General features: G+C 37.1%; 1 protein-coding gene across 1 annotated transcript in view; it reads right to left on the bottom strand.

The window, feature by feature from the left end:
* Positions 1 to 20,517, bottom strand: part of LOC104529297 (teneurin-2-like) — a gene marked incomplete at its 5' end in the record, with an annotated part of 38,309 nt that overhangs the window by 16,225 nt on the left and 1,567 nt on the right. Inside the window, 2 exons of the mRNA XM_010173569.1 lie at positions 10,827 to 10,928; positions 13,759 to 13,954. Coding sequence (XP_010171871.1) covers positions 10,827 to 10,928; positions 13,759 to 13,954 — 298 coding nt within the window. The remainder of the gene's footprint in view (positions 1 to 10,826; positions 10,929 to 13,758; positions 13,955 to 20,517) is intronic.

The following is a 20,517-nucleotide window of genomic DNA, read 5'->3' as shown; positions in this document are numbered from 1 at the left end:
GAGACAGAGAGAAAAGAGGACACATGAGTTCATCTAGACACTTGAAAAATCAGTTAGCTATGCCAGGATTCAAATGTCTTGAGGACTTTCTCTTGGATTCTGGATTCAACACTTTGTCAGCCTGTTTGCTCCCCCTCCACTGCTGCAGAAGGTCTGCAACTATCACTACTTATTGGAGTTCTCCATGCAGTACAGTAAGATGATTTGCAAAACCGTAGATTGATTTGCAGCCAATCCAGGTAGGGTCCTTCCTATCTACTACAGCATTAAAAAGCACCACAGTTCAATTTCTTTTTCATATGCATCAATGCATTTAAGGAAATGGAAGTTACCCTGCAGTGCTTCTGGTTTACCACAGGAGAATGTGACTGATCAGTTTGCCATATATTTCGTGCCTTTTAAAATAAAGGCAAAAAACCCCCCAATAGATGGTGGATACAAATGTCCTGAAAACATTGCCTTGCAATCTAAACCTCTTTTTTTCTGTTGGAACTAGTAATACAGAATCAGAGCTATGAAATTGCTGGTTTAGGTATAAGCAATGAAGTTGATACAACTACAAGAACATGCAGAGAAATAAATTTTACATTCTACCAACAGATGGAAATAAACCAATGTTGAAATCGACTACTGTCATATACAAGCATGTAGATCTTCATTTGTATGTCCTGATAACTTCGTCACCAGAAAAACTTAGGAGGAAGGGAAAACTAAACTATTTCAGAGGTTTCAGTAGCTATCTCAGAGGAAAGAGCCAGTGAGGAATCAAACAGATGATGCTTCAAGCTCACAAAAAGCAGCAGTGAGGACAAACACCAAATACCAGAATTATCATTCCAAACATATGTGTTGTGATTCGTAACAGAGAAGGACTAACAGCATGAAGTAATTCGTGCATCTAAAAAATAAATTAAGAAGGGAAACATTTCTTCAACTATTTTTTGTTACATTTTACACCATTCTCAGAGAAAACTATTGCTTCTCTGGTAATAGTTTAGCTCTGGCTAAACAGCAGTGCAGTAGATGTAGGATTGCACCCACAGGTATTTAAAACCCAGGCTGCAGTAGTCTCATTTTAGTTACTACTATTTGCCTTACCAAATTTACCAGAAAATATTTTAATCATAACATGATTAATTGCATAGTTCCACGTTAGCTGCAGATATTTAAACATTTTTCTACATTTTAGTTAGAATTTATTTTGTTTGAGAAAGCAAAGGGGGATTACAGCTAATTGAATTTAATCTTGCCTAAATAGGGTCTAAACATAGGAAAAGGTCTAAACTACAGGTTCAAATCTAGATATAATGGAGATATGAAAAAAGCCATGCATGCTGAAATCCGAAACTGTGAGTCAGGGCTGTTTCTGTTATTCAGGGATGGCAAATGTGTAAGAGTCTCTTAACAGCTGTATTTCTATAACATGATTTACAATACTACTTAATCATAGTTGCTTCAATGACATTTACCATCATCACAAGGACTCCAAGATGATCCCAACACAACCGCAAAGACAAACTCTTAGAACTTAATGAAATAAACAAATACCAGTACAAGTCCATGGAGACAATACAATCTGAAAATAAAATGTAGATTGCAACACAATTAAATAAGCTAACCAATTAAACACAAAAACAAATTACAAAGCGTACATCACAGTGAGCACAATTCAGCTCAGCAGAGTGTAGTTAGAGCAGAGAGGCTCTTAGCCACCAATGGAAGTATTAAAAGATTGGAAGAAATTTTTGGCTTGCCAGAAACAAAGCTGCACAGTGGTTTGCATCCTGCTTGTATTTGTATGTATGTCCACCTCCTTACTGCACTGGGAACCTTTTGAAATATTCTATTTATTGGAATCTCATTGAAACAGAAAATACTTGTGCAAATAGATGTGCTGTTGCTGCACATGTATTAGAAGGGAAGAAAGATAAAGTGAAGTAACTGATAAAGAGCGAGTTTCGAAAGCAGCTATGAGAAATCAAATGAATGTTCCCAGCTTTTAATAAGTATGAAAATATTACTATAATGCTGTTGAAGAAAAATCCATTAATAATATTTACTTTATTTCCATATGCTTTCCATCTTGGACATAAGCAAAGCAAACGTCCTTATCATACTAAGCCAACAAAACTTGGTTCCAGTTTGTAGCTCAGCTACAATACTGCCTGGAGCTCTGTCTTTGGTCTTTGAATTTCAACAGGTTGGGCAATGAGTGATCAAATAAAGATGCACAAGTGTTCATCGAAATCAGAGACTCATGATTACTTACATGTCCCCTTCTTTTTACTTATGTTTTGTTCAGCAGTAGCATTAGCAACTTTTCACAGTTATTTCCTTCCTCCTTCATTATCAAATTCCTCAGTATTCCCCATTATTTTTCTTAATCTTTTTAGCTTTACCTTTGAAATTTTCTCCTACAGTAATAAGTCTACCTTCTTAGCTGCATCACTATCCTGCAAGCTCTTTCGGAAAAGGAGTCATACATAATTTCAAGTTCATACGCTGCAACATGAATTTAGAAACATATGAAAGGGCAATGCAATACACAGGCACAAATTTGGCTGTCAGTTTACTGGTGGTTCAATATAGAAAATAAATGCTAATTAAGCTGCTATACTAGATGCAAGTATTTGGTATATTTAACAACATTAAATATATATCATTAAAAATTTTAAAGCATTTTTGCTGCCCTGTAAAGGCACAACTATAACAAACAGATGGAAGGACGTGCTTCTAAACAGTAGGAGCATCCCCACTTGAAATTATTCAGGACAAGCTCTTCTGTAGATAAATTCTTTCTAACTCTGAATTCAATACTGGAATCAGCAGAAGCTATAAAATCTTTAGGAACAATTAGAAGTTAATATTTTGATTGTTGAAACCTGTATTTTTAAAGTCTGTTTTCTCAAATATTTACAATGCTAAAAGTAACTCCTGGGTCCTATTTCAACTTTGTAAATATTCCTTACAAAGAATGCAGAGGATATGAAGCACCAATTCCAGCTGGATGCAGGCTAAGGAGTAACCTGAGTGCTCTTATGTCACCACCCTGTAACTAATAGCACATGCCTTGCAAATTCTGCTAATCCTCACATTTAATCCTCAATATACTATAGGGACAGGTACATATTTTTAAAGGGTAATGAAATGTTAGGATGCTAAATGACTTGTGTTGTAAGAGAAATTTAACAAGGTATTTGCTGTAGAATTCTGGAGTTCAGATTCTCCAGGCCCCTGTTTTTACCTCTAATCTCCGACAGAATTAATGAGGATTGATGAGGAAAGTGCAGACTAGAAATGATGGTTCCTGTATTCTGTTCCTTGTTGCACTACTGATTATGCCTTGAGCCCCTTTTGGATCCATGACCACTAACAATCAGAAAAAATTCAGCCTGCGACCCCTTCAGTTCTTGGCTCTGGTTTAAATTGCCAATTAGAAAGAGTCAGAGTGCTGGATTTTGTGTTTGCTCTACTTGTCTACCTGACACTGGATCAAAGCTACTATCTCATTTCATGCAGGCAAGCTAGCAGCCGATAGATGGCAATGCCTGTCAATCATTGTCAAAATAGGTTATATGTCCATTTATTTATTCTGTAATTATTTTAGGCACAGTTAAAGGAACAAAACCCTTTCCAGAGTGTACTGCAGTTCTGTAAAAAGAAAACTGAGGGCAGACAGGCAAGCACTGTCCTGTACATAGAACTCATTAGAAGGCAAGCGAGGACATGATCAGTTTGCCAGAGATGAAAAACATCTGCTAATAAAATATGAGACTGGGAAAACAAGAAGAAAATTTGTAACAAAGGCATTTTAAGGTACTGAGTCAGAGAGGTGGGAACTGCTGGAGAGGAACATTGCCAAAGACAGCCTTGTCTGTTCAAGTATCAAAATAATGCTTCCACCCACTGAGAGAGAAGATTTGAATGACAAGCCAGGGCTGTGCTGCTCCTGCAGCACATACGTAAGTTGGCACACATACACACATAAACACACAAAACCCAGAAACAAACCCACCCAGGAAGAGAAGCTAAGAGAGAAGCTGAACACGCTGAATTTTGTCAGCTGCAAGAAAGAATGCAAGATATGTGTGGGTGACAAGTCATAAATGCCTTATTTCCAAAGAAAAGCACACTTTTTTTTTATGTAAGTGATGAGAGATGCTATGATTATGAACACATAAAATGCTTGTCAATAAAGCTGTTATTTCTCCAATTTCTCTTTTCTCTCCAACCCAGTACTTGTCAGCCCTCCTTGCATTCTTGATCTGTCACAGTGGACAATATCATCTTTCTACTTGTCATTCAGGTTCATAATCTGGATATTATTTTTAACTCATTCATTTCCTCGTCTTCATCAATTGACTTGGATATAGGCCTTGAAGCACTGCTAACAAAGTTTGCCGATTACACCAAATTGGGAGGTCCTGTGGACACTCTCGAGGGCAGAGAGACCCTGCAGAGAGATGTAGATAAATCAGAGAGTGAGGCAATCACCAACTCTATGAATTTTAATAAGGACAAGTGTCAGATTTTGCACCTGGTACACATATACAGACTGGGGAATGAGAGGCTGGAGAGCAGCCCTGCAGAGAGGGACTTGAGGGTTCTGGCTGATGGCAAGTTGAACGTGAGCCTACATGTGTCCTGGTAGCCAGGAGGGCCAACCGTGTCCTGGGTGCATCCAGCATTGCATTGTGAGCCAGCTGAGGGAGGTGATCAACCTGTTCTACTCTGCACTGGTGCAGCCTCACCTTGAGTCCTGTGTGCGGTTTTGGGCACCACAGTATGAAAAGGATCTAAAGCTACTGGAGAGTGTCCAGAGGAGACCACTAAATTGGTGAAGGGCTTAGAGGGGATGCTGTACGAGAAGAGGCTGAAGTCACTTGGTTTGTTTAGCCTGGAGAAGAGGAGACTGAGAGGAGATCTCATTGCGGTCTAGAACTTCTTCACAAGGGGAAGAGGAGGGGTGGGTCCTGGCCTCTTCTCTCTAGTGACCAATGATAGGACCAGGGGAAACAGCAGGAAGATGTGCCAGGGCAAGTTTAGTTTGGACATTAGGAAAAGGTTCTTCACCCAGAGGGTGGTGGAGCGCTGGAATAGGCTCCCCAGGGAGGTGGTCATGGCACCAAGCCTGACAATATTCCAGAAGCATTTGGACAACATGTGCCCTCAGACACATGGTGTGAATCTTGCAGTGGTCCTATGCTAGAGCAAGAGTTGGACTCAATGATCCTTGTGAGTCCCTTCCAACTCACAACATTCTATGATTCTATTATTACATTCAGGCTTTGACACAGTCTTACAGATTTATTCTGCACTGCATGTCTCTATTAGGATTCCTGCCCTAGCTTTCAGCAAAGATCCAATTAAATCAACACCTTTTTCTCCAACACTGATAAATTCAGTCTGCTTCAGTCATGTCTGTGTGCAACAGCTCCTCAAAAATCATGCTGTTAATCTAACCTTCAGTTACGTGGCTCTTCTTTCCCAGTCCTCTTTCAGGTCCTTTCTTCATGTCACATGGAACATGAACTTCATTTATAGACCTGCTACACCCCAGACCACTCACTGCTAGAATTCCGACTTCAGCCTCTCTATGACTTATAATGCTTTTGAAAGTCAAATTTTCTGACTTTCTGACTTCAGAGCTTTTCTGAGCTCTCTCATATGCTTGTCTCCTTTGGATGCCCCATTTGCCTTCCATTATCCACACAATGTTATCTATCTGCCCCATTATTCCTTTTAAAACTGCCTTTTCCACAATGTTCCCCAAAATGGACAACAGTTACACTGCTAGTGTGCTTATAACACTGCCTATCACATTTTTTCTTTATATCTCCACATCTGTCAATTGGTTCTCATTCATTCCCTTTCAACCTGTACTGAAATGGTAAATCCCTGGAGGTAGACACTGTTTTTATTTATTTGTTTTGCTTGTAAAGCACTAGCCACAATAGATTAGCTTTAACAAGTACTATTATTCATGACAATCTCTATAATGCCATAAAAATGGCTTTTTTCTTATACTATTATTCTTCTCCCACTCTTTTCTCTGCCAAACCAATCTGCTTTGGGTACCATCATGTTTAATGCAATCTACTTCACTTGTCTGATTTATAATCTGTTATTGCATAAATTTGGAGTGATTCACTTGAATAGCACAAGACACATTTGCCAGTTCGACTGTGCCACGGAAGACTCACACTGCTGCCTCGCCACAGGTCCCATCTCTTCTGTCAGGCTATGGACATATGTAGGACAGAGAAAGGAGAAAGGCTATTCAGTATCTCCTCTCACCTTTCCCTTCAACATCCAGGGAGCTTCTGTCTGCTTGCATTATTTTCAGTTCCTAAAGCTTCTAGCCAAGTTATGAAAGCAAATATTGTTTTCCCTATATAGAGAGGAAATTCTAACTCCTATATGTTACCAGCTTATGCTGGACACCATTCATTCATGTGGGCCACATGCTCTACAACAATGAATAACAATGAGTACTGAATTATCAGCAAGACGCACTCCGAAGTTCATGTTTTCCCCACTGCAATCACTCCCAGAACCTCTTATGCCACTAGGAGCATTCTGGACATGGCACTAAGAGAACAGTTTCCAGCAGAGTATTCAATGGACAAAAACCCATTACTTTATGCACTATTGCCCAAGCAATAAGCCTCTGAATAACCTCAGAGCAAGTAGAGTCCCAAACAACTGAAATTTGAATAACAACTGAGAAAAAGCAAAAGTTGCTACTTCTAGCAATTATATCTTACTTACCTAATAATTGTCAACTTTTTACATTTTTATACAGATATTAACAGCACACACATAACAAAGAAAAGGGAAGTGGTAGGAACTCTCATTGTGGTGTAGGCAATCATCAGAAACAGCTAATCCATTAGAATAAATTCAAAAAGAGATAGACTACACTTTACAGCTTAGTAGCTATTTCAAACTAAATAGATGTTGCAAAAGAAATAAAAAGAAGTTTTAAAAAAACCTACCCTTCTTTTTATACTTATTAAAGTGGCGCCGTCCTTTGCCAGTAAGCCAAAAACAAACAGAATGAAAATAAAATAATGAAAAACCCACACAAGCAGAACATGAAAAGAAACTGCGTATAACATAAATCTGAATCATTAGAGTTCTTAAAATCAGATTAAAAAGTCAAATGATCAAACATGGTACAAATTTCTGGTTTAAAAACTCCAAAACCTTTCAACCCATTTAGATTAAAATATTAAACATGTTCTTAATACATTACATAATCAACTAAAAGTTTCTGTTAAATGGCAGCTTCTTGGCAGCTAACATGAGCTATTTGACTCACTTTTTATTTTCCTTCTTTTACAAATTGGACATCATCTCTTAACAGGTTATGCTCATCATGTCAACATAGAAATCTTGTGTGATGGTACACTGTTTCACCTTTTCAGATCAGCTAAATATGCTTAAGATTCAAATCCTAGTATTTTAAAATGAAAAATTAAAGGGGGCTCCGAACACATTTGCAAAACATTATATGACAGTGTCTTTGGAAGTATTTTTGTTAAAGGAGTGTAAGTGTCGAATGCCCTTCAAAAGTATTATGCAATGAAATGAAATTACAGCCAACTCTGAGTCACTTCAAGGAATCCAACTCTTTGTAACACTTGAACTCTACAAGTGGTAAAAAGCAGGACATGATGAACGATGCCTGCTTGCAGATTTACCACAAAACTTTGCAGTTGAAAGACCAAACTATTATCAGACATTAACAATGGGAACCCTAAGGAAGAAGGACATCTTGATATACTTGGGCGGTTATGTCATACAGGTTACAGAAAAAGAAATTAAAAAAAAAAAATCATAATCATGGCTGCACGTGTGATTCTTTAAGCGATCCTTGGCCATTGCATCATTTCTTATCAATAACTCCTACAGCTAATTGTGTATGAGATATTACTCACAGTGCAGTTCCATTTACAGCAAATCTTCCACTGACTTTAACTATCCACATTTTCTTTATATGTCATATTTTATCCACATGAGATTAAAATGTATCATTACCTTTTTTGTGTGTTAAATGGAATTCTTAATTAGGTTAAACTCCAAATGATTTCAAAGGGAATCTTGCCTGAGCAAGGACGGAGTAAATCTGTTGGTACTGGCTACCTGAGAATAAGTTACTTCCATAGATAAGTGGAGAAATAAAACCTTCAGGTATTTGGCAAGAGTTTTTGAGAGGGTGAAATTTCCTCCACTTTAATCAAGGTATGAAAGTGTATTTCAGCCTGCAGGTTGGGTCAAAAGTTCATATCTTTCTAATAATCGTCATGGTATTTTCCTGGGGCTAATGTATCTGAAGTAAAATCTGTGCTGTCTCTCACAGATTTCCTTAATTTTTATCTTTTAGAACTACATGGATGGAGTAAAATAGTAGAGGAAGTACCTGAGCACCATCTGCAAATAGTTTGCAGATTACTCCCCTCAAGATTCATTGCCTCTGTTGCCCTCAAGATCAGCCCTGTAACTGAGGATTCACTGGTATAAAGGATCACAATTCATATCTATCAAACTTGGGTTTCACCCAATGTGAAACTCTTACACTGCTGTATTACTGCATGAATCAAGCTCTAAAAGCCATCTGTGGAGCTTGTTCACATTTTATCCACATTTCTCCACATTTGAGTCTTGCCTCAAATTATTTTCAAGTGGAGAACTGAAACATTGAAAAATGTGTTGCTAGGGGAATAATAATAAAATAAAAATTAGATGGAGAGAAAATCATTATCCTTCCATACTTGTGACAGCTTAAATATAAATTTAACATTATGGTAAATGTATTTAAACATGTGTCCATACATATAATATGCTAGAAAAGATTTAATTCTCTGTCTTGTTCTACTGTGTTTTACCATGCATACAATGCAAATTTTGATTTCAGTGTCTTCTGAAACTGCTTTCACAAATAATCAGCATTCAGGTAAGCAGAAAAATTTGTCAACATGAGAACAGGTATGACAGTACCTGTGAAATGGGTGAGGCACACAGCCTTTACACCCTACCTCAGCCACACACTTCTCATAGTATCCAGATATAATGCAGCTATGTGCTTGAACAGAAACGCGAGAATTCTGTCAAGACACCCACTTTGTCATTTTATGTAGTTTGTCAATCTTCTTTGTTCTTTAGAAGTACCATGATGGCCAACAAGAAAACCCTGAGAGAGTTGAAAGGAACTTCCAAGAAACCATTTCTGCTTTTGAAGGGGAAGAGACAACACAGAAAGGACAAAACAGGAAGCAGAGGGAATGTACTGAGGGGTAGGAGAAGCCTGACATACAATTTGAAAAGTACCTTATAAAAAAGCTATTTATCTGACATAGCCTCAATGAAGTATTTTCTAGCTTTAACATAGAATACAGTGTTACACAGAGGTTCAGTACACCATGCAGGATTGCTCCACAACTCAAAATGCAAATGAGTAGATTTAATGGCCATGTATGTGTGAAGAGTAGCAGTGAAGCACACACTCACTGCATGCATACTTTCACAGGTTAACAGCACAGAAATGCATATAGCTGTCAATGTGTATTTATAGCACACATTATCACACCATTTACTCTGTAATATACAGACATCTCCTCTATGTATTTGCCAAGTGTCTTAATTTCTCAGCTAATCAAACAACATGCATGTTGTATTTGAAGCATTCTTTAAATTGAGTAGGGCTAGCACTGAAATAACATCACTAGCTTTCCAAGGTCCTTGGGTGTTTTGTTTTTTTTTTTTTTTTTTTGTACTGGGTCACCTTTAAGAGCTAAATATGGAATTTTTTTCCTCCAGTACGACTACAAAAGCTAGTAAAGGAGTATTTCCTAGACACGCATGGCCATGCTGGATGCCACCCTGCTACACCAGAGAAAGAGGTGGGGCAAAACAAACTGTCCCCAGGACTGGATCAGGTGTCTAAGAAGAAATAAGCACATTTCTAAGGCCCTTCATGGCATTTCAAAAAGCTAAAAAGCTTTCAAACACCAGGCTTTCCCTCTTTGAATGCTAACAACCCTAACCCTGTGGAAAACAACCGTAAGTACGATATTGACAGTGTGCCTAAATCTCACACAAACTAAGAAGGAAGCAAACTGTAAAACGTTATGACTGTGCTCAGGAACAGCAGGCAATTCAACCAAGTCATTGATTTAGACAACATATGTGCTACTAGCTGTATAAACTAAAGAGGCCCTCCTTTATGAACCTGTTTCCTACGACAGCTATCTCAAACTCAGAAAAACTTAGTAAACACACACTGCCAATCCATAGTCGACTTTTACATTTCTGCATCTTTCAGTTTTAGTCATTAAAATTTACAATTGACACTTAAAAAAGGTTTAAGACTTTATCAAATCCTACTTATTTTCCTAAAAAAGGTGAACTTCCTTTGATCAAAGAGTAATTGTATAAGCAAGAAAGACACTACAAACTAGAAGTAAGGCTCAGCCAAGCCAGAATATACATTATGTGCTATCAATGATGATAATCAGTCTTCGGTTGCAGATCAATTAATAATCATCAGAAAGCATTGATGAAAATTAATCCACTTCTATAGAAAATAAATATCTTCTGACATTTCTGCCTACTACCTTTGACACAAAAAAAGTTGTAGTTATGTAAGCTCATCAGCAATGTAGCAAGACTTCCACCTGATCATATTTAACCAAGAGATCTAAGAAATAAAAACATATTGATCTATTTGAATGTAGCTTGGATCCATGCTAACTAGGAGGCACTATAGATCCATACATCACAAACACACACTGTGGTTATTTGTAAACGGGGGAAAATGATACCTTTAGCACAATCCGCTCCGTGAAATCCTGGAAAACAGTGGCAGACACCTGACACACACTCGCCATTCCCATGACAATTGCGTGGGCAGTCTTGTACTGAATCTGAAATACAAGCATCACAGGCACATTAGTTGGTTCCTATTTAGGCTACAAATTCTTTGCCTAATTTTTATTTAGCTCATTTTGTCTTCAATATTTAGAAGAACAATTCCTAATACAGTAGCACCATCAAAGTTTAGGTGAAGCAGAAAGGTATCATGTTTCATGGCAGCACGGGTAAGTGTAGAGATCTAGGGAAATACTAAAGTCACATATTAAGTGTCTGAGCACCATTAGATCTCAAAGTCTTCTGGTAGTGCTCAAGTCCTCTGTTGCAGTAAGTACACAAGACTGCCTCTTCAGACCTCTACAGCTATGTTTGAATTCATATTACATAGAAAATGTAATGCTTCATCAGGAAAATCAACAACCTCCATTTTTCAGTGAGACTTTGACCTTGTACAACCACTTTTCCATGTGAAACTGATTATCCCAAGAAGTGTATCTTCTTTTCCTTCTACAGACATCTAAAGCCTCAACAATTAAGCTGGGGGAAATATCTGCTGAACATGACGAAGAGGAGCTCTTTTGCTCTGCAAATATTCTTAATCTTAAAAAAAATAATTAAAAAGGTGCAAGTAGCTATGTAGGAGGATGAAGAAAAGGTCTCTAAAAACAGAGGCCAATGTTTAACACTAGAGCTTACGTGACTGACTGAAGTGTTGATGACTTCAATAATCTGAGAAAAGTAAGCCCACCAGCCTGATGATAACATTTTAGCTGTACCAAAAGATTTATTTTCCTCAATTACTGTTATTATTTAGGTAATATATATACTACTTTGCATAATAACAACCCAGAAATATAATTCCAATTTTGAAATTAATTCTTAAAATCACTTTCATTTGAAAGTCATTGGATTTCAGTGGAGCATATTTTCAACACTAAATTATTGGAACAAAAATCTAATTTGAATGTTGTTACTCCTCACTATTACTCCCTGTTGTTGCGGGACCTGTGGTACCAAACTAAATGGCTCTGTCAGTCCCAGGAACCAAACAAATAGCAGTTGTATGACACAGAAAATGAATTTTGGATTTGGAACTAGCAGAACCATACAGAGTATTTTTCTGTCAAATCAAACTGAAAAGAGGAAAAAGATTCAAGCACAACTTTAAATCTAATTTCACAGTTGCAGGACACTAAATAAAAAAAACACTGAAGCAAATTTTCAAAGAGATGTCATTAGCCTGGCCTCTTGAAATGATTCCTGTAAACAATGAAAACAAAAATTGAAAAGTAATGCTCAAAGATATCAATTTGTCTCATGAAGAAGCCTGTCTATAGATTTATTCATTATTTTGCTTCATGGCACACAAAAGCATTTTCTATGTATTCAAAATCATGGTAAATTTAGTATTGTTTGAGAGTTAACAATTTCTGTTATTCTTTCTCTTCTTCCACATGAGAGAAACTTTCAGCTGTCTCAGATCCTTTGATTATGAAACGTCTGATACTAGCTGTGTGTAGAAGAACCTCTGAACTGGATAAAACACTATACTTTTCTCTACATTTCAGTCCAATTACTATTATTGCACTATCAAGTAGTCTACCTGACTATCAGACCTTTGATGTTCTTGAAAGCTGTAGCCTAGACCAGGAAACTCTTTTAAGGACAGCTTATCATATCTGAAGGTTTTCTAAGCACAACAGGGGCATAACAAGATATAAGCACAAATGTTCTTGTTATTCGAGAAGAAAAAAAAGCCTTCTGTGGGCAAATACACAAATGTATATATCAACATGCATAACACCTAGTAACTCTTACAAAACCATATATAATCTATGGAATAAAAATAATTTTTTCATCTTAACTGAGGTTAACAGAAACAATTGTATTCATACTTCACGACACAGTACTGGCTATCTTCCTACACCCTTTGGGACATAAGCCAACAAACTGAACTAATGTAAAAGGAAAAAATTAAGCTTCAAATCACTAATCAGGCAAGACTGGAAAAGACCTCCAACTATTTTTCATCAAGTTTAAAAACTCACTTGGACTTTTTGCAGTTTCACTTTCCCTAAACTAACAGGAATTACAGATTTATAAAATATAGGGTCAGTTAACTCTTCACCAGCCAGGACAGAATAGCCCATAGACTATCTCAGAATTTTTTCATTCCACTGTGACAAGATATTAGTGAAGTTTATTAAGTGCTTCAAAGTTCATCAAATCTTCTAATAAAACTTGGAGAATTTAGACTCGGTTTGATTTTCAACTAAATGTAACCCTATTCTTCCAACAAAACTGCAGGCTTCTCAGATCACAGGCTAGATGTTCTTCTGCTCTTGATTCCAACATGTTGAGGACATGACCCATTATTAGGTGAGTAGCAAGCTGCAAAACAGCATATAGCTAATTAACTGACTCAATCTCTGGGGTGACTGCAAACAATAACCTCATTCGCAGGTATCAGTTTCTTGTGCTGTCTTTCTACTAAGATTAAACAGCTCTCCTGTTGGATACAATTCCACCTGGGTGTAAAGAAGCTTCTCCAGAGAAGCAAATAAGTAGTGTAAAAATGACAGAGATAAGGGAGAGGAATATTAACTAGGGAATGCTTCAACCCAGACTGAACTTATCTGAGTCTCGTTTTCCAGAACTAAACTCAAGATCTACGAGAATGCTAAAATCTTAAAAGAGAAATCAGCAAATTACACTCAGCACCCCTTTACAGGTTTTCTGACAGAGCAGTGTTGAGAAATAAAATGCACAACATAACATAAGGATAAACTGGCCAAATATTGAAGACTGCAAGAAAGCATTATGACTTTAAGTAGGGAAGGTATAAACAGAGAAGAGAAATGCTCAGCTGGTGGAGATACCTACCCAAAATGACTGTACTGAAAGAGACAACTTCTTTGTCCTTGCCATCATTGTAAAATGCCAGGTGCCACAAACCCACATCCAAGTACTGAACAAACACAGCCTCATTCTGAACAAGGGTCTGAATACTTCGACGTTCCCGTGGGGACTCCACCACACTCCATTTCTCTTTCCCATCCAAGCGTTCCATGAAATCATACTGCAGGGTAAAAAAACAGGAAAGAAAAAAAAAAAAAAAAAGAACACAAACAAAACCCCAAACAGACCTGAATAAAGAATGATATTTCATCTCAAAATCTCACACTATATTTTCTCTTCTACCTTGTCATAAAATGGTATTTCTGGAAGATATGTCAATGTGAAACTAAAATTTACTAGTCAACTATAGAATACAAAGAGATTGTGACTCTTACCCTTTCTTAAACAGTGACATAGAATTATGCATCTTCGTTCTGCATAGGTGATCAAAAAACGTACAAATAGCATTTCTTGACAGGCTAGGTTTTGATAAAGAAGTTGAAATCAGTTATTTGACCCATCGAAGTTCAGGCTCATACACAGCCTTCAAAGCTGGAAAGTTTCAACCTATGAGACACACACTCTTGTCTAAGCAATCGCCTAGAATAAATTCTTGCTGCAAGAGGGACAGAAGTCTCAGATGTAGCTTCAGTCATAAAATTGAATGGAAGCCCCCAGAACATGAAAACAAACAGGAACAGCACAAACAGGAAATGTGTTTGTCTAATGTTAGGTAACTCAGCACTTGATAAAAATACACTGTACAAGTTTGACATCACAGAGTAAGAGTTGCTTACCTGAGTTTTTGTACACAGAACAATCAGGTGCAAGTAGAATACAAAAACCAGAGTGAGCATGGAAAGGAATAACACAAATCAAGTGGCTGAAGGAATTGAATTTATATTTAGGAAAACTGAGATTTTCTGGTTGGGTGGTTTCCAAATAAGGTAGAACATTACATTAATCTTTGGAAAAGGGATCAAACAGAGCAAGTGATTATTTAGAGTATAAGAGGGATGCCATCATTAATGGCATGAAACTAAAAAAAGAAAGAAAGAAATTTAAGATGAATGTCAGATAAGCTTCCCGTATATTAAGCTCAGTAATAGCCTCCCAGTGGAGATGCCACTGTATTACACAGTTAAACAGGACTGGAAGAAATATTGGTTAATCTACAACACTGGATAACTCTGCATAACAAAGCAACTAGACTATCTGTCCTAATAGGCTTTTCTTCTGTCTTTAACGTCTGTGATTCCGGAACTCTCAAGCTGATGCTATACTCAACTTATCGGCTCTCATGGTTCCTATCTAAGGAAAGCCCTTAAGAAACAACAAAAACAATCTATCTAACCTTTTGATAGTTGTATAACAAGTCCCCTATGAAAACACATCTTGTTTTAGACACATTTATCTGTGTAGGAGTAGATAGAGATAGAAAGACATGTCTAAAGAAAGATGTATGTGTTCAATAAAATATAGTAATAGTATGTGCTTGCCTGCTAGTAGTTTCATTGCATTTTCCTCTGTTATCTCTAGCATATAGAGTCTGTTCTTGTAACAGCACTGAGAAAACATAAACCTTTATTTACTTTCAGTTTAAAGAGAAAACTGTAATCTTGCTTCTTAAACAGACTAAACATCCACAGAGGGCTGTCTTGCACACTGTATTTCACTCACTAACAGTGAGTTCTAGCAAATGACACACAATATGCAATTAAAACAATGAAGATTCTTTCTTCTAGCAGAAAAGACAGACAGACAGACTGATTTAACACTTTAAGGCCATGCTACACATCTATCTAAAGCTGACCTGTTTGAAATTTTGTAACAGTTATACATGAGCAATATAGAGTCCTTGGCCTTACAACAAAGGGAAAAGTATGTAAGTACTAGTACCTTCCTGTTAAAAACATGGACCTGACAACAATATGCAGCCACAAAGGAAATACATGGCAGGGTACAAATTTGAGCCCAGGTCTACTAACGTTGAAAGCTACTGTCACAGTGAGTGCGTTATCCACTCCTTCCTTTGCCTTTAATCATGGGAAAGAGAAGTGGATCAAAAAGTTTCACCAACAGTTAATATCAGATTGCCATCCACTTGACCCTTTTTTCACACATGATTTTTGCAGGAGAAAGTAAAACAGGTAAATTAGTACAATTAAGCCAACACATGGCAGAGATTTAGAGAATTCTGGCATGTCAGTAACTTTCAGAGAATCAGAGGTGCCAAACACACGTATATCTTTCTCTTAAATCAATGACATTTGGAAAAATTGCTAAAACCTATTGTCTAGCAGTCAGAGGTTAAGGACAGACTCATCATCTCCTTGGGAAATGTTATTACTTGGGCAACACCTTGGGAAAAAGAAATCTTGCTCTTCAGAACAATTGTTCACAAAGGGTCAACTAAGGAAGTAGCAATAAAAGCTGACATTTCTCACTGGCAACATGCTGTTCGTCTCTGCTTGTGCTGACAGGTTCCTCTGCCTCCCCTCTGTTTGATGCTGATTCTACCTCATATAGTAGAGGAGGCTCAGCAGTTGGCAAGATCGAAGGGGAAGACTATTCAGGCTGAAACTGCTTGAAGTAGTTTTAGCCGTAGAATCTCTTTTCACAATGATGGGGTGTGACGTAGTGAGAGCAGGTCCATCGGCATGACTCCCCACAAGGCTACCATTTTAACTTTCATAAAGTTAAGACTGGTATTGCCCCTCTTTAATCAAGCTATGAAGAACTATTTCAAGCTTAGGCAAAACCAAAATTACTAAATCTGAAGAACTTTATGAATGGTGAAGTGTCGGTGCAAACTGATACAGAGAAAAACAATACATTTTTATCCCTGTTTGGATTCCTTAGGACTGAGTTAAAAAGAAGGAAGATAATGTATCTGCTGGTGGTTCCCTGGGTGTACAAATCTTAATGTGTCAGCAAGTACCAGGTATATGTACCCTAAAATCTAAAATCCTTGATTCTGAAGGGTCACCAAAATGGTACTGTGAATTCATAATCGGATTAAGATTTCTTCACTTGGTTGGCTGAATCATAATTTTGTTTCTTGTGGTCCTGTTGATTTCTTGATTTACAACACTTGCATGATTTATCACTTTTATATAATGTGCTGAAGATATCACTCTTGGTTTAAAGCTACTTATTGACAAATATGCATAGATTAGAAGACCCATCTAGAAAAAGAATGAAAGTACTTTCATGGTCACTAAGAAGCAACTGTGGAACTTTTAATCTAACACACACAACTGCTAAGGAAGAGAGCTAAATCACATGAATTAGGGAATGGATCTGTAAAACCAAGCTAAATCTCTGAAGTTATTTAGAAATTTCACTGACCTTTTTTTTTGCTTTATGATCCTTTATATTAAATGGCTTCATACTGACAGTCACACAAAAATGGCAAAAACTGCTCAGAAACAAAATGCACAGAATTCCCAAATGACTCCATCTTCAGAGTTCAATTCTGCAGAGGGGAGTACTTACTATGATTAAAGCTCTATATAAGCAAGTGACTTGCCAATCTACTTCTCTAAACAAATTCCAAATTCACACTCTCAGAGAGTTTATTTTTACTACACAGCATACCAAAACCATGCTGCATACCTTTATTTACAAACCTAAATCTCATACTAAGTTATTTCTGGGCAATGTTTTTTTAATTTCTTAATTCAGTGCTTTCTATCCTCCAATGCATTTTACTCATAGGCTAATAAGGACTTTATTTTTCCAGTAACCATGGGGAGCCAGCAAGGCAGGTTTGGAACTCGTATCTATACAGTAGCGACTACACTGCACAATATAGCACAGATCGACTGAGCCCAGCTGTATGCAGGAAGTGAACTAGTTGTGAAAGCATGGCAAAGCAAAGAGAGCCTGCAGGGGTCAAGACTGAAAATGCAGAGAGCCTTCATAATATTTTTTTCTAAGATTTGAAACTATTTGCATGCCTCCACAAAATTTCTAACAGTGTTTGAAATTAGGAATGGAAAAGAAAGACTTCTTAGATTTCTTGTTGTAATAATGGATGCATATTCAAATGGAGGGGGAGAGAAAAAAAAAAAAAAAAGGAAAACAACATGTTTGGCATTGTGGCTAGCACCTGTCTTTATGCCAGAGCCCTGTAAGACCTAAGCAGCCAAGAAAACATATGTCAGGGAAACTTTTTTGCAAAGTGCTTTAAAATTAGTTCTTCATAAAATCCAGTTGGTAATTATTCATTAAAATACACCCATGAAACATCTGATACCCTCAGTGACAGCAAACCAATTTGTTTCAACATTTGAATGTGACACAACACAACCAGTACAATGCAGCACAGCATTCGGTAACACCAGCACAGTTGCCATCAGGTAGCTTTAAGGTGGTCAGAGCACCTAAATGTGTTTGAGCACTTGCTAAAAACAAGGTAACACTGAAGTTCCTCAGCTATTCAAGTTATTTGATATAATGCCATTTCCTGTTCTAAATGAAAATTAAAACAGTTTCCATTTTGACATGAAAAATTTGTAAGTATAAATCACTCTGCTGGAAAAGAAAACAATACAACTCCATGAACTGCCTTCTTCAGACATCACAGTGATGTTTCTATAAGGTTACCTTATTTCATGTCATTTGGAATGTTCTATCAACATGCAGTGTGTGGTAACATCATAATTGCTGTAATATCTGTAAAGTCCCTTCATGCATTATTTGACATTTACAGTTAATTTTCTATACATTATCAATTTTATTAATATGACTATCTTCTACTAATTTCCCATTGATCAATTAAGCAATGTGTATTTTGTTATTTCTGTGTAGTACTACACAGGTTGGAAGAATTTTGCTTGAAAGCAATGCATTCCTGTTTCTAGTCTGCTTGCCACTCAAAACTGCATTTTTACCGCTCTTTTAGAGCTCCATTCCCTATGCACATGGCATACAAGGCTGCTTCTAGACAAGTTTACAGCTACATCAGTTTGACTGACTAAACCAGGCATTTGGAATATTTGCTAAACAGTAATACTGAGAAGGTTAAATCTCAGCAGGGTTCTCAGACAGGAACTGCATCTTGTTGTCTCAGGTTAATCATGTACCTAATTTGCTGATTATTGACTTGCTCCCACAAAGGATTTTACTTGGCTTGACATATCAGCACTGATCAGTGATGAACTGTCAAGTGTAGTTGTTTACTGCTTTACAGCTCATGTCCCTAACCTGCAGAAACAAGGATTTAAAACTTCAATTTTAAAATATTGTCGGGTGTCAACTTCAGACTATTTTCATTAACACAAAACCATTCTGCTCCTTTCTAGTCAGAACAAGGCTTCTTTTCACTAACTCAGGTCTGTAACAGCTTGCCTTTCTTTTTCTAAAATTATTTCTCTTGGTAGCAGCTTGGCTGAATTTTGATTGCTGGGCAAAAATGCCAAGCAATCTTCTGCTGTACCACCCTGTTGACAAGCACCAGGACCCTGCATGAATACAGGAAAGTAATTCTTCAAATTATACTGGTGGATTTCATTAACTCCAGTTATGGAAGAGGGTTGGAATTGCTTCCTCTAAAGACTGGAAAACAGGTTCTCTGAGGAGGAATACAGCTCAGTAGGAAACACAGTTGATATTTCTCACTATTTAATTTAACAGAAAGGTCATTAAATTTATATCCTATCCATGTAAGGTGGAGTGAAAGAAAGAAGAGAAACTCTGCCTGATCATAGCCTTCTCAGATGAGAACATCATAATGAAACTTAGAACAAATACATTTGATCACAGTGCAATAGAAATTACAGTTCAGCTTGAATTTAAAAAATATTTTGTATTAGTAGTTATATCCAACTGGATTTCTTGTAAAAGATACAGGCATACCTCCATCATGTCTCAGACAATTATAATTAACTTGTATTTATAGCAAACCTTGCTGGGGAACTTTGGCTGCCCTAAGCCATTTTCACTTCATGATTTATACTTTCATTTGTTTTCCTCAACTAAATTGCTGCTTTTTTCATTGTGGAATGATAGGGGAAAAGAGTGCCAAAATTCTGAATTAAATGAGACATGCTCAATGAATTATGCCATTATCTCACTGCAACAACTAAATATCCATGGACATAATTGCACCCTCAAGACAACATATTGAAGCATTAGAGCCAAAAAAAAAAAAAAAAAATTCTTAAGAAAGGCTCCCACCCTGGAACATATTCTCTGTGGATATCTTCTGTGTTGTAGGGATGGTTGAAAATTAGTCCACAGCCCTCTACAATTTCCCCAATTTATGTAGTCTTTGTACAGAACTTCAGGATGCTATATGCTAACCTCTAGCTATATGGACTTGCCCGCCCTCCCTCTCCTTGGGTTGTGGACTGCTGATCCTTTTTTCTTACCAGTCAGATATATCCATTCAACAACTCACAGAACATTTTAAAATAGCATACTACAGGAAGTTGATGGAATCTGGATAGTCAAAGCTCCTTGTTCACAAATTCTTAGAGGTAGAGGTCATAAAGTAGTAGAGGTCATCCTTTCCTCCCAACTCTGTTCAAAGATTTTGGTTCTCAATTCAGACTACAGGCAAAAATAAACACCAAGGAACTAGAGGCAATGCAGAATAGTTCCATAAATTTGCCTCACATTGGGAAGCAGATTAAAAATTCAGTTAATGTAAGTGTAGTTTTCCCCAGAAAATTAACTGGTTCACTGTTTGTACCATGAGTTTGTGCATGCACATGGACATAGTTCACTTAGGCTTGA

This window comes from Antrostomus carolinensis, unplaced genomic scaffold, assembly GCF_000700745.2.
Source record: "Antrostomus carolinensis isolate BGI_N321 unplaced genomic scaffold, ASM70074v2 scaffold21178, whole genome shotgun sequence".
Classification (NCBI taxonomy): domain Eukaryota; kingdom Metazoa; phylum Chordata; class Aves; order Caprimulgiformes; family Caprimulgidae; genus Antrostomus; species Antrostomus carolinensis.
The sequence above is the reverse complement of the archived record's forward strand: the minus strand, read 5'-3'. Positions and strand labels throughout refer to the sequence as shown.